The sequence below is a fragment of the Echinococcus granulosus genome (genome assembly GCF_000524195.1).
Source record: "Echinococcus granulosus chromosome Unknown EG_S00007, whole genome shotgun sequence".
Lineage (NCBI taxonomy): Eukaryota > Metazoa > Platyhelminthes > Cestoda > Cyclophyllidea > Taeniidae > Echinococcus > Echinococcus granulosus.
The window spans coordinates 1759079-1774331 of NW_020170387.1; the positions used below are offsets into that span (position 1 = coordinate 1759079).

General features: G+C 41.9%; 2 protein-coding genes across 2 annotated transcripts in view; one reads left to right on the forward strand and one right to left on the reverse strand. All coding sequences in view use genetic code 11, as the record gives it.

Moving 5' to 3' along the window:
- Nucleotides 1–567: 567 nt before the first annotated feature.
- EGR_01889 (Dynamin-1-like protein) lies at nucleotides 568–7672 on the forward strand (the record flags this gene model as incomplete). Its single annotated transcript, XM_024491138.1, has 11 exons — nucleotides 568–669; nucleotides 701–964; nucleotides 1144–1393; nucleotides 1602–1855; nucleotides 2237–2350; nucleotides 2630–2989; nucleotides 3947–4150; nucleotides 6092–6259; nucleotides 6674–6734; nucleotides 7052–7263; nucleotides 7616–7672. 11 exons carry the CDS (start codon nucleotides 568–570, stop codon nucleotides 7670–7672), a joined length of 2046 nt encoding a protein of 681 aa, XP_024354594.1.
- A 5513-nt stretch (nucleotides 7673–13185) lies between these two features.
- The window catches only part of EGR_01890 (Eukaroytic elongation factor 2 kinase), a gene marked incomplete at both ends in the record, with an annotated part of 8173 nt that continues 6105 nt past the window's right edge, over nucleotides 13186–15253 (reverse strand). Inside the window, 2 exons of the mRNA XM_024491139.1 lie at nucleotides 13186–13278; nucleotides 14471–14580. Of these exons, the coding sequence (XP_024354595.1) occupies nucleotides 13186–13278; nucleotides 14471–14580 (203 nt within the window). The remainder of the gene's footprint in view (nucleotides 13279–14470; nucleotides 14581–15253) is intronic.

The following is a 15253-nucleotide window of genomic DNA, read 5'->3' on the forward strand; positions in this document are numbered from 1 at the left end:
AAATACATATATTCTGCCCGGGTATTGTGTCTTCTTTCGTCTCCAGGGAGTCTCGGGACGCTACACTTAAAGTAGAAAGCCAATGAGAAAAGTGATGAATTAAATAGAGCCACAGCTTGTATAAATTACAAAATAAGAATGACAACTGAAAAAGCGTCTTTAATTAGGTAGCATTTTAAGGAAGTAGCCGTTGCAAAAAAAATTATCACCTTCAGTACACCGTTATCAACGGTAGATATTTACATCATTAAGACAAAATTAGATGAAAAATACTACTAAACCACAACGCACACTACAATGTGAAATGTTGTGTTACTGATAATGCAAATTATTCATTGAATAAAGTATTGGGCACTTATACTTTAAAAATTCATGTTATGTGGAACGCACATTACAATTCATTTACAAAGACTTCAAGTGGCAAAATAACTTATCTTAATTATATCATAGCAGCTGGTAAAATTTAAAGGAAACGCTTTCGAAAACGAGTGTGTTAGTGCCTTTCATTGTGTCTGTTTTAATTTTCTATAGAAACGGGGCACCGTTTAAGCTGATTAGGCTGCTCTGATGGAGACTTTAATTCCCGTTATCAATAAGCTTCAAGATGTATTTAATACGGTTGGGAGCGAAGCTCTTCAGTTACCTCAGATCGTGGTAATCGGTAGCCAAGTAACTAGATGTTGCCACCTAATTCCCGAAGAGTTCAGGGAAAAGTTCAGTATTGGAGAATATTGTTGGTCGGGACTTCCTTCCAAGGGGTTCTGGGATTGTCACCAGGAGACCATTAGTTTTGCAACTAGTTCATGTGAACGAAGGAGAAGATGTGGTTAGGAAGGAGGAGGGTGATGGAGTTTCCACTGAATGGGCCAAGTTCCTTCACAAGAAGAATGAAATTTTTGTCGATTTTGACCTAGTCCGTGAGGAAATCATGAAAGAGACTGCTCGTCTGGTTGGAAACGGGAAAGTAGGTTTGTCCTTGATAGTTTTTTGACTGCTTGTCGTGTAATTAGAACTTTATCATGATGTTTGTTCTATTGGTAAAACTGGTGCTTTGATTCTCGGACTTGGGAGGTGACACTTATTTTTCAAACCATTCAAAGGATAATTATGTTATGTGGACTTTTTATTTAAACCATTTTTTAGATGGTGAGCTCGGAAGCGATTCACCTTAAGATATATAGTCCGAAGGTTCTCAACTTGACTCTGGTTGATCTGCCGGGCATCACGAAGGTTCCAGTTGGTGACCAACCGGAGGATATTGAGAATCAAATTAACGCTTTGTGTCTGCACTACATTTGCAATCCAAATTGTATAATACTCGCAGTCACTCCTGCCAACGCTGACATGGCCACTAGCGAATCGTTAAAACTCGCCAAGGAAGTCGATCCTGAAGGTCTGATAGTCGATAAATAATATTCTGCTCGTTTTTCGAGCAAATTTTAACTTAATGCGGTCAACAGGACATGACTCTGCGTCTAGGTTATTTGTTGAATGAGTTAAGGCTTATTTGGAGGTTATTTTATTTCTATTAAAACACCGGAGTTATTCATGACCGCGATAGAATTTACTTAGCTGGTTATCATTTATGTTTAAATCCGTAGGAAGACGCACACTTTGCGTCCTTACCAAGCTGGACCTGATGGATCACGGCACGGACGCCCATGATCTTTTGATGAATCGAGTTGTTCCAGTGAAATTGGGGATTATAGGCGTGGTTAATCGTTCTCAGGCGGATATCAACGCGAAGAAATCTATCATTGATGCCCTGACTTATGAGGCCTCCTTCCTACAACGCCGCTACCCCTCGCTTGCAAGCAGAAATGGTACTATCTATCTCACCAAGACTCTTAACCGGGTAAGGATCGTGAAACCTTCGATGTATTGCGCTTTTGTGATACTGCCTTCATTTTTACATCTTGGTAACTATTTAAGTACAATCTGAGTCAGATGTTTTGTTGCAGATGAGGTCTAACTTGAATCTATGTGGATATGAAAACACTAGTGCTCGAAGACACTTCTGGTATCATAGTATTTGAAGACGAGTTTTTCCGTTTGATTGTGTTATTATTGGTACTTATCATTATTTAGGCATTGAATGTTTCGGACTGTCGAATTCATCTTTGCTGGAAGTATATTTTTTGGTTTAAGTTTTGTATTTTGATTCATTATTGGTGACAGAATTCATGGAATGCACCTATTTTTTTGTAACGAATCTTGGTTCTACCTACTTATGCAGCTCCTGATGCACCACATTAGAGACTGTCTACCCGAGTTAAAAACGCGTGTTAACGTGATGACAGCCCAATTCCAGACTCTTCTCAACTCCTTCGGTACTGAGGTGGAGGACAAAGTAGGTCCTATTACGAAAGTAAATGCCAATGCAGGCCTGATTGATCGTAAGCTTGCTTAACAAATTCCCTTAGTACTCTTGTGAACTTTTTTACTAATGGAGTCGAACATGCGTGCCTGATCTGCAATTGTTCACATTATATTAATCAGATATTTTCCGATTAGAGCATTAGCCCACGGCAGGTTGGCCGAACATTCAGTAGCGATCACTTTACGTTGTCATTGAAGATTTTTAAGGATCGGAAGTACCTTATATTATACGTCCTCACCCTCCGCTCAGGGGCAGCTGTTGCTTCAAATAATTACGCGGTTCAACACGGCCTACTGCAATACTATCGACGGTGTCTCGAAAGATATCGAGACCTCCGAGTTGTGTGGCGGTGCACGCATCTGCTATATCTTTCACGAAATCTTCTGCAGTACTTTGGGTCGTATCGATCCCCTTGGGGGTCTTAATACTCTGGACATCCTCACGGCTATTCGAAACTCCACGGGTCCTCGACCAGCACTCTTTGTGCCCGAGGTCGCATTCGAATTGCTCGTGAAGAGGCAAATCCGCCGATTAGAAGAACCTAGTCTTCGGTGCGTGGAACTTGTTCACGAGGAGATGCAGAGAATCATTCAACACTGCGGAACTCAGGTAATATGTAAGAACCGTCCTCTCCGTGTTTTGGTGTGCGTTTTTAACAGCGCATTGCGATGTTGGAGATATTTTCCTCGCCAAAGAAATATTACGTTCGTGTAATCGGGTTGGCTCTGTTTATGATAATGACCTGACGTAATATCCCCTGTGAAATAGCCTTATTTCGAGGCCTCGAAAAAGCTCGCTATTAAACGCACTGTCCTTTCGGTTTTGAGATAGAGTTCACTTTTCATCTACCAAGAGAGCGCCTGTCAAGAGATAAGTTGAAATGATTACAGAATGGAACAGATTTTAGGACCTTGGAGCACAGGAATACCCATTCTAATGCATTTCATTTTTCGATTCAAGCATACTTCGGTTTGTTCAGCTGGTGTTAAGTCAGTGATATTCTAACAAACAGCCACTTAGTTTAAGAAGCAAGGTGACTATTATTAGTTCATTAACAGCATTGTATGGCCGTTGATCATCATCACTGCCGATGCCTTTTGTCTGATGAAGACAGTTGTCATCTGAGAAGCTGGTCCCATAATTGTGAGCCTAGATTGTTCAACAGGTCTTAACTGACTGCCAATCTGATTTCAAGGAAATTTGTTCCGTGTTATGCTTTCAGATGACCTCGATGTAGGATTCCACTAGGGATGAGTCTACCATAAAGCTTTTAAAATAATGCTGTGTTTAAGACCACTCCACAAATATTCTCTTAATGTCTTTCACACCTACGGGCTTCTAATTAATAACCTACTTTGATCGCACTTCTTTTAGGCAAGGATGTACGTTTAACTGCATTTAACTCTGTCCGTTGGATTGACTTCCAGGGTAGTGAAAGTGTAATCTTGCCTTGAATGACGTAAATTTCGCTAACATTTGTACCACTTTTTGTGTTTTGAATTGACAGCAATCATTTGACTTACTCTAGTCGAGTCCTTCACACTTTTCACTATGATCTCGTTGCAGCAAGAAATGTACCGGTTCCCGAACCTGCACGAGCGGATAGTGGACGTTGTCACCTCGCTGCTGCGTCGTCGACTTCAACCAACAAACGAAATGGTTACAAACCTTGTTGCCATCGAGTTGGCCTACATTAACACCCGTCACCCCGATTTCACTGAGGAACTCATGCTCCATCGACAGCAGGCGCCACCGGGCCTCAACAACCTGGTGAGTTGTCCACCTCTCTGCCCGTTCCTCTGCCCACTTATACCATCTTTCCTGTGCAAAGCCCAATTGGTGTGATAACACCGTTATTTCACATAAATTCTGGAAACTATGAGAACCGAGATGACTAATTTGTATGGGCTTTTACTTGATGGGGTGCCACGTCATTGCTCCATGGCAGGAATCGTTAAATAGCCATTCGAAATTTATTCAAGGAGCTGATGGTGTTTGAGTACGTGCATACGCACTATAATGGACTAACACGATAGTACAAATTCGAGATTGCACAAGCTAAAATTTAGGCACACGAATTCGCACCTAGTTCTAACATCAAATGTTCAAAAAAAGTCGGTTGGTTTTGCATACCTCCCTCATCATGGGCCACAAAATGGGCATTAATTTGTTGGATTATCGTAGCATCTTAGCTGTGTTCATTGGAGTTTACGTTCTGGTCAATCATGTCTCTACTTTTCCGTTGTCGCTAGGCTATTAGAAAATTGTATTGTTTAGGTTGCTAATTTAAAACACGAGCATGGCAGGCAATTCATTGTTGTGTTTCAGGCTGTTAGTGATTGAGTGGTCCCTTTAGTTCACACGATGCATTCTGGAATACGCAATTGAAACAGTTAATCCTATTGACGTTTGCAAGCCCATCATACAATAATGTATCGCATGCTGTTACTCCTTCACTCCAATTTTATTACGCTATGGAATCTCCTCTACAAGATGTTCCACATGTACTTACTTTTCTATAATCAATCGTGCTGCAGAATAAACAAATCTTTTTTATGACATTCATTATGTGGAAATTAGTAATAAACCCTTTTCTAACTATATGATTGCAAAATAGAAATAACACGCCTTCGTTCTTCTGGGATTTCTTAAGTTAGGAGTACCTTTGGCCAAGTAATGGACTCTTTAAATAACTTGTCCACCTAATGCCTAGTCGACGGAATTAGCTTTCCGGGAAGAAAAGCTCCTCGTTTGAAATAAAACACAACAAAGGGTACTAAGATGATGCCTAGTCCTCTGATTTAACTGTCTAACCATATCTGCTTGTATCCACCACCCTAAGTGCATAGTTACGGGGGTAGAGAGACCTACCTTTCCTGGTCTCTTCTAAATCCTGGTTGTTTATCCTTCCTATGTAGGGCCTGGTTCGCATGAAGAGAGGGGCAGCTCAACTCCAGACTAGTGAGGTGGACCAAGAGTGGATCGAAGTTAGCTACGATGTATGCTTAGAAACTAATTTGATTTTATTCACCTCCTCTCTGTGTCCATTCCAAATTCAGCCTCCGATTGATTCGTTCCTTAGTTTTTTTCTAAAAAACCAGCCCCCACTGCACTTTACTTTGATTAAATCGGGATCGACATGCACATAACTATTCAGATAGAGCATGTGCTTATGTGGAAACTAGCATATTATTCTGGGAAAATCATAAGCGTTGCGAGGATATGAGTGATAATGTGGATTAACATCTCGCTCCATAGGTGTTTTATCGTCCGTTGTTACATGCTATTTACTTTTTACAGCATATTTACTGGAATCCATAAATAAGCGATAGGTGCTGGATTGCATCTTAGATACGCGTTTATATTTATGCGGCTGAGTTTGTGAATATGAAACAACCGAACGCATTATCTCATCGACTTGGTTATCATTACGCGTGGCGTGGATTGTTATAGTTCGCTGGCTGATTACTACATTGTTTTCTCAATTGCAACTGAAGTTCAAATTTTTCAATCGTGACATAAACCTACCTACCTTCATGATTTCAATGGTTAATATTCTACGAACTGTGGGTGTTCTCTTGCGTTTTTGTGTTACCCACACTTATACTTCTCTGTCAAATGCGACAGGATGCCGTTTGAAATTACCCAAGTGCGTGTGCATGTGTGGCAGCAGACGGGGTGTAACCCGATCTGGTGCGATCTTACTTACAGGCCTTGAGCGATGGACCGTCGCAAACCCAGGCAGCCAGACGAACTCAGCAGTCAGCGGCAGGACGGCGTCCGAACGCGGTGCCCGCGCAGCGATCCAATGACGCACTCCAGGAGGCCGACTCATCTGACAGTGCTAACTTCTCGGGCTTCCACGCGGCCCCTGACATCGTATGTACCTTCTACCTTTCAGGCCAATCTAGGCCTTCAGCGTAGTACTGGCGGCCTCATTTCCACAAAACAGACTGTGCCTCATCAGACGAAATTTGTATGGGTTATTTTGGGTAGCTTCCGACCAACAGTCGGGGATTCAGTTGTTTGGGCTCGGTTGTAAAATGAATTTTGTGTGAGTTCCGCATGCACTAAAGCATGACAAATAAAACAAGACAAAAAATATATGAACATCCCAAATTGTTAAGTAGCATAAGTATGAGTGGTGTGTGTACGATACTCGTGAATTGTATAGCATGGTTTTGATGTTTACTGATTTGTCTTTAACAATTGCTCAGTCCAGTCAGGTATTAATTTACATTTATAAAATTGAATGAACTTTGCTCGTTTTTACACCTTATCTTCAAATTTCAGCAAACCCAAGTCCAACAACATCAGCTAACTGCTACGGAGAAGCGCGACTGTGATTTAATCAGTAGGTGCCCAATATTTACATCTTTTCATTTGAATAATGGATTTAAGCTTCATTAGCGACACATTTGAACTAAGGTGTTCACCACTTTCCGTTTTGGAGCAAATTATATATTACGTTGCCTTAGCAGCTGATACCGCCTTTTAGAATGATGGTTCTTAGGGAAAAGGTAACGTTACACCTCTGAGAATAGGAATATATTTCAGAAGTGCATTTTTACATGCTGTAAATTCGCTGGGAAACACGTTTTACTAAAGTCAAGTAATAAGCTTTCAATAAAGTTGTTTTCAATGCAGAGGCTATTTTTTTATCCACATCAGGCCAACTGATTCGCTCCTATTTCCAAATTGTGCGCAAGAACATCCTCGACTCGGTGCCGAAGGCGATCATGAACTTTCTGGTCAACTACGTGAAAGACAATTTGCAGTCGGAGTTGGTGAGCAGTTTATACAAGATCGATGAGTATGACGGATTGCTGAAGGAGAGCGAGAACGTGGCGCAACGACGAAGGGAGGCCTCAGAGATGCTCAAGGTCTGTGAGTTTTTCTATAAAAAGCCCGGAAATTCACTTCTCTTGATATTGTTAATTTAAGCTTAATCAGATCCCCAGTATGAGCTACTTTACAACTTTTATTCGCTTACTGGGTGTAAATAAGTTATTTTAGGGAGGCAGAATCTTAATGCGCCTACTCTTACCACTCTGGTCAAAACGTGCGTCTGATCAGAAGAAAGAAATTCATCACAGAGTTAGTGATCCAAATCCAATCACTTTTAGCTGGTGTAGTGAAGCTGAACGTGCTTTCCCCCATAGTGGCTAGTCAAATAGTGAACAGAGAAGAGTCAGCTACTCAAAATACATAAAAATACCACGGTGTTTATTGTAGGGACTTCAACGAGCCAATCAGATCATCAGTGAAGTCCGGGAGGCCCCAATGTGGTAACTGTGGTATCACTGAGGACGGCATTCTCTGTACCATATTCTCTTCTCCTCTGGTTTAGATTATCTTGCGGGTTTCGCCCACTCAGGACGCATCGTTTCCGCCAGATATTCGCCAGATGAACAGTTATTACCATCTCATTGTTATTCACTCCTAACAACATTAGTTTTTTCTAATCCCATATAAGTGTTGCAGTCCTTTTTATTTTTTAAACTGGCACAAATTTCGTGTGAAAACAGTGCCTATCTGATGACAGCTGAGTAAAGGCTTGAAGTTTGTTGACGGCTAGAAACTACGTAGCTTGAACAATTGAACTTAAAACTTCTCTCTACTGGCCTTATGGGTTCATGCCACTTATCAGACCTAGATTAAACAATTTATTTTATACTGCCTGGTGCTGTAAAGCTGCTTGCAGTTGGTCCCATCGGGTGCCGCTTTAAACTCCCCTGACTGGTGACATTCATCTGCCTTGTTATTCCTTAGAAGCAGAGGAAGACCTTTTTGAAGTGGTATAGACACTCATGAATTCCCACTGGTTACATCAAAAGGTTGGGACAATCTTTGGAAACAGAATTACGATTCAGTCGCTTGTTCCTGCTTGGAAATCTAGCATGTGATTCAATTAACAATAGGTAGGAGAAAACATTGAGTTGCTCAGATGTATAGTTGCGTCATTTCGCTTTAACAGACTACTGATGATGAACCTACTGGACTCGACTGTGCAATCGGCTTCCGCACGGCTAAACAATAACGTGCACATGACGTGTCTGTGTGTATGATGGTGTTCACTTCCGTTGGCGACTGGAATTTCGTCCATTTCATGACTTCAGTGAGTGGACGAGGTGATTGGATGTGGTGGTGGTGGCTATCTATGATAGACCCCAGATAAATGCTGCTTTTTTGCTATTTGTGGCCAAAAAACTGGGCAAATTTAATCTCATGGTCTTTCATCAAAGTACTGAACGCATTGCCTCAATCTACTTTTGTGTAGAAATGAAGCCATATACATTGATCTTTGAGTTTTAATCGTCTCTTATTTTAGGATTTTGGCAGGTTATGCAATATCCACTTGTAGTACTTGGACCTGCAATGACTGCCGTTTTATAACCACAGAACAGTCAGAAATTGTCATTTTGATGCATTCCGCCAGGTTTTAATTTTAACGAACGAGACAGCAGTTGAACACTTGCGAAATGAAGTTAAATGAGCAAATAAAGAATAAGTGTAAAAACGGAATAAGACGATTTATCTTTTTCCCAAACCAGGGGATTATTTTGACAATGCTTACATTTCCACCATGTTGAGCAATACATTATAAAAAATAAACATAGTCTTGCGGTATTTTGAAGTGTTGCCATGTTTGCTACTAACGATTTATCAATAGAGTAATCGCAAAAACCGGTAATTTGAGAAATTTGCCTTGCCATTTGAATCAAGTTTTACCACTAAGACTTAAAATTTGAGGCTCTAAGACTACGCTCTTTTTAAGCATTTGTTTTTCTCCCTCGAGAGTATAGCTATGCATCATCTGACCTCGGAAGACCAAATAGATCTGTGGGTCAATGCGGGAAATGAGAACAGTAGGCAGAGTACAAATGCCGATTGTGTCATTGGCTTTCGAGGCATTTCTTGTGTAAATGAAATCTGAACAGTAGAATACAAGCCGGTGCTGACGATAGTACTACCCTTACTTTGTTAAAAATGAACAGCAGCAAAACGGCAAACTGGAAAACCTCTATTAAAAGTTCTATGTAAATGTAGTTAGGCTTGTCGCCAACGTTGTTGAGAAGATGATATCGTGATTTTCCTTTGCCACTTTCGCTACCAGGGCCAGAGAAGATCGCCTATCATAGTTCAAGTTTTCGTTGTTATCATGTTTTTCTTTCAATTATAAATCACGGCTCTTAATTAAGTCTGCGAGCTGAGGTAAGAAAAATGGGATATCATTTGGATGCAACGCAGGTGAGGAATGCGTTAAGCAAAAAGCTTGAATGCCCATACATATTTCGCTCGCTAGTGCCTTGCTCGAGCCAACGCTGACTGACCCACTGACGTGCTCACAAGAGTACGGTACTTCGTCGATGAGGGCTTCGAGATATTGGGTGGCAAACAAGAGAAGGCGAAGTGCACCATCTTTGAAGCCTCCAATGTAGGCCTGCATGCGGCTTCCATGCACTAGAAGAGTGTTTGGTGTGGATTTGCAAAAAGGATGTGACCGAACGCCACAACATCCTCGAGAAAGCGAGAGGCGGAGCAAGTGGAGACGCGGAAGTGCTAAAGGGTGTCCACCAAACGGGTTTATGCATAGCGGTGTGCTGCCGACTCGCCTGCAAACACACATGACTGTCTAAGCTTTTTGTGTTGCATAAGCGGACCCCAAAAATGGATGCGATTGTGTGGAAGACGGAACGGGGGTTCAGCCAAGTGTGTTGATACGTAGGATAGTCAGTGGGTCGAAATTATACGCACTGAAGATGGAGGTAGATGCGGATATTCTCGAATCGCAAGAATTTTTTACCGGCCTATAAAATATTTTCAGTTTTATTACTTTGAGGTTAAGATGGCTTCAGAAGAAAGAGATTATAAGGCTTTTAAGATATTAAAAGAGAAATTTTCCCCAAGGGCCATAAATAGATTGAATCGTTGGTACATGTTTAGGACTTGATAACCTTTGTGACTTTCAGCTCCCTCTCACCACAATATTTTATTTTTCATCGGGTTCTGCTATACGGTGTAGGGCAGATAAACCATTTCTAAAAGAAAAACGATATGTAGAAAGCATCTTCCTTTGAGCTGAAAGATGTCCTTATCACGTTCATAGAGCCAGAATTTTACTGTGTTTTGATTAAATTTTCTGCTCGTTTTAACGCAGAACTCGTGACCACGTCACATAATGATGAAGAAGAGAGATAATGGGTTTTAGTATCTTTCGTCATGACGTCAAAAGCATTGTGAACTACAGCCTGTAGAAGTATGGGGGGATTTTGCTTAAGCACGGAGCACCCATAAACTGCCCCAACTTTATAAAATTACAGGATCAGATAGTATGTGGTTTCAGAATCTTGTTGCCAAGGCGACAATTTCCGTGTCCAAAAACGGAACCCGGGGAAAACTGCAATACCATCACCTTCACCAAGGCCACAGGGTAAGTCACAAATAGTCCGGATATGAACCAGGAGCACTGATGAGATAGTTGAAGATATCCACAATCCTTAGGTAAACAGCAGCACCACGTCACCTCAACTCGGATTCACTAGAGACTTCTTTCTTTTTGATGGCTGAGTCACGAAAAGACGATACTAGTCATTTAAATCAGCATTGTTACTGAAACAAGACGGAGACAGAAAAATAGCGAGAAATTCGGAACCATCCCTCGTACTCCCCTTTGGCTATTGTTTCGCATTAGAATCAGCCTCAACTAGCTACCGAACTGGATTTTAATGCATTTCCGCTTGACATTGATTTCGTCTATTTGCGCACTAACAGAGCCCAAGTCAAACGAATGGGGAACTTAAAATTGGCTAAAATAACTTTGGGAAGTCAAACACATGATTGTAAAAAAGAGCTTGTGCAATTATGCTTAATTTTTATGATGATTTAACCAATAGCACAAATAAAGCACTTCGAAGATGGAGAAAAGTGCAACACGTGGATTGCCATCCATCCTACCAGCCCCCCGAATCTGGCAAAGACCAGTTAGCTCAAATTGATACCAATTTCAAAGACGCACATAGCTTACTCTTCATTTTGTCATAGGTTGATGAATAGGCAGGTTTTTAATTATAAAATATACTGCAAAATATTACAACTTAATTATTTTGACAGTCCAATTGGAATGGGTGTGAGAATGGGCGCACATGTTATAAAGTTGGCGACAAATCAACTCCAAGTCCGTGAACCACCAACACAAAGGAAGCGTTGTATTTTTTCGGAACGAGAATCATATTTATCTGAACATTTGATATAAATGTTTGTGTTTAAGTGGTGGCTCTTTAAAATATTGCGACTTTCCTGCGTTATAAGTAGAAGAAGAATGTTTCATAACTTATCTAAAATGGAGCAGGCAAAAGAGTAACCAAACTCAAGTGTGATAAAAAGTGGAGGCTCACAACACCTGCTTGTTAAATCACCCGCAAAAGAAGAATTATTAATTGCTAGTTATCAGTTGCAGCGATTGTGTATTCTAGGCCCTTGCACACCCGAGGGCTCTGAAAAGTGCTCGAGTGCTTCTTGTTAAAATGACGGTGATCGTGTGACTGCTCCGTTGCATAAAGACGGCAAATTTTCGTGGATAGTAAATAGGCGCAAGGTTGAAGAAGTCTAACTAGCGTCCTTAAACATGAGTGCCATCAGTTTCGCATTTTACCTAAGTTGTAAACCCAGGTGCAAGGGGAGCGTGGGAAAGAGTGTCATAAGAGGAATACGGAGGGTGTGCACACTACAGAAAAGGCAGACCAGTGTAGGGATCATGCACAACGAAAATCGATGTAGTGCAGTGCAGTGCGGTGCCACGAGGCGCTGTGGGGGATAGGGGGGACACGGAGGCACACACAATGCTGCACTGCGCAGCGCGAACCAACAAATGACGTCAATTGTATGCTAGACACAACTAGATTCCCAAATTACTGCTAAGTTCAAATTTAATGTTGTAGGAGCTTGACAGGGTGGTCAAATGATTCGGTGAAATCCGAGCTTTAGTCATTACCAAGTAGCACAAAATGAATCCACGCCATTGCAAAGTTAAAAAAATTCTGAACTTACCTGGAATTTGTGGTGTATCTTCTTTTTTACACTCACCAGAGCGTGTGGGCTATCCCTATCTTTGCTTTTCCTTAGTCGGTACTAAATTCCAAGCGTTTTTTAGCTGTCTTCAGACCTTCTTTCTTTTTTTTTCATTTGCAGAAATCAGGAATCGTCGAAATATTTAGCAACGCGAATATCACCCAAATGGAAATGTGGTACACATTTTTTGCAAAATATTACACAACACTTAAATGCAGAAAAAAGACGACACCATGGAGGTTGTGCGTGGTCAGTCATCACGGTATTAGTAGGGATAGTGTTTCATATGCGTTCCACCCCATGACTGCTACCTTGTACAGGAATCAGAATTTCAGCTTTATGATCACTGTCTTAGGTACAATGACACCAAGACTTAACAGCTCTAGAGAGTTTTGAAGAATTTTTAAGGAGATTTCGTCAGGAAACTTCCCTGAGGAAGGACATTTCACTGAAATACTTCAAGCATTCGATCCAACAAAGTGGTTCGTATAACATTCGAGCACCAGAGTAATTGGAAAAAAATACCATTCCGGTTCCACTAACCATTCCATTAGGAACCTACCAATCACCACTGATAAACATCAGCCCACTAAGCAAGATGTCCGACACCGATGGTTGAGGAATGTGCCACCGGCGTTAAATTCATGTAAACATTTGCCACTCACTCGTCAGATATCAATCGAGGGAAGCTGCAAGTTCACTCTTCTCGCTACAATTGTACCGACCAAAGTAGCCTAATCGACGCTTTCTGCCTCGCATTTCACCACCTCATCGTGGTATCCACGATGAAGGCGAGCAAAGTATGTCTCTAGAGAAAAGAGGCAGACCTAGACCGGAATTCATTTGTATTCACTTACAAATGAGGCCAGAAAATCAAACAGTAGATAAAGTTTGATCAGATAGGTCATTGTAATAATAGCAATTAGACGATGAACAAGTGGATCATTTGGCAACAAACGGACATTAGGTCTGTTAACAATAAACCACATTGTTAGTTTCGAGCATTGTTAATGAAGTAGACAGACAATGGACTGGTGGTGTGCTCGTCAGGGTACCTTCTCGTATCAAACATCATATTCAGAAAAAATCACCCTCCGTTTCCGTTTGAATGCGCGACAAAGATAATTCGAGGCTAGGGTGCTGTGTTCTTAATCCACTAGATTGATTGCAGCAGCTCAAGTTACCAAGGCTGCATGTGTCAACTACTACCACACAGAAGGAGCCCCGACTCCAGCACCTTAAATTGGATCGTACGATAAGCCTGTATTGGAGGCCATGAAGACAGAACACAAGGCCCATCCCATTTGAGGAGTGGGCGTACCACCGATTCTGAGTGCATTTATACCAAACAAGGCGGCTACGAAAAATCCCGCCCCCGCTTCCGGACGATGCAAGCAAGAGGCGCTCGATGAGAAACAAACACACCCTCGGCCTCCCTCCACCCCTCATTCCCTCCATTGTATCATGTGACCCACGCCACTGCGTTGCTCTCACGGAAGCGCACCGACCAAACACACACAGGCACGCAGCAAAAGCACCACATACATTTCTCTTACTGATGCTTCTGAGGAGCGAGGCACGTTTTAGGGCGCTATTAAGAAAGTACGTATGCAGAATCGGCCACCGCGATCTGGAACACAGTAATCAAACTAGCCGCATAAAATTGTCATTGCGTGGCTTAAGTGGAAGGTTTCCTACGAAGCCCTATCAAATGTTAAGGACGACGCAACGAAGCAAACCGGATAATGCTGTATTAGAGTGGTATTAAACAGGGTAGTAGCAAGTGAAAAATAATCGAAGAAGCCTTCATTTTAATGGGATAAAGCACAATTAAAAAGGCGACAACAGGTGAGCCAAAGCTCATTCAAGCGTCCACTGATGCGTTCATGCGGCATCGTAAACGAGGCGGCAGGGCAAGGAAACACAAGGTGGAGGAAGAGAGAAAAACAATACGTTCGGGTGGAGTGAAGGTGTAAATAAAAATTGATAAAATCACGGAGATACCGGCGGCTACTCGACTCCCTCTCCCTCCTTGGCGTAGGCCTCGTCGGCTAGCTCAAAGTATTTGGCCGCCAGACGGCCATCCATCTGCTGAGTAGCCGACTCTGCCGCCTCCGTGTAGAGGTCGCCTACAAGCCAAACAATCAACAATGGTACAAACCTCACTAGCGGCCACGTCACTCCCACGCTCCACGTCCCCGCCACAGAATCGATGGTCCCATTAAGCCTAAACGGCCTTGGAATCGTACGAGGCCATTTTCACATAAAATTTCGTCATGAGTTACGCTTGGAGTGAACACGAAAGGTGCAATTAGGCAAAAGCAGCCTTAACAATCAAGAAGATTTGCTCGGAGCATCCGCAGATGCTCTTTGCACTAATGGGACTTTTGACATCGTAGCATCATTAGGCGCTGATCTAATGCCTCTACACATGGTTAAATAGGATGCTTCCATTGGTAAGGCGAATTCCTAGGGTGAATCAAAAGCATCCTCTATGAGTGATAAATTGACTCTACTAGACTAGCCTTTAAAGGCCAATGAAGGCAACGGCAAATTATATAAGTAGCCCTGGTTAACCTTTACGGAGGTAGCTGGTGCTCTACATCTCAGGGCACGGAACATACGCACACCGTTAACATGAGTCATCGGAAGCACGACATAGGCTGGCATTTTAACAAGGTCTTAGACCAAAGTACTAAATCGAGTCATCATGTATGCAAAGCGGAGCTAAAAGATGTCATTTCACGAGGAGGGGCTAAAGAGGCAGAGATCAGAGATATATTTACTAAAAAACTCAAATTA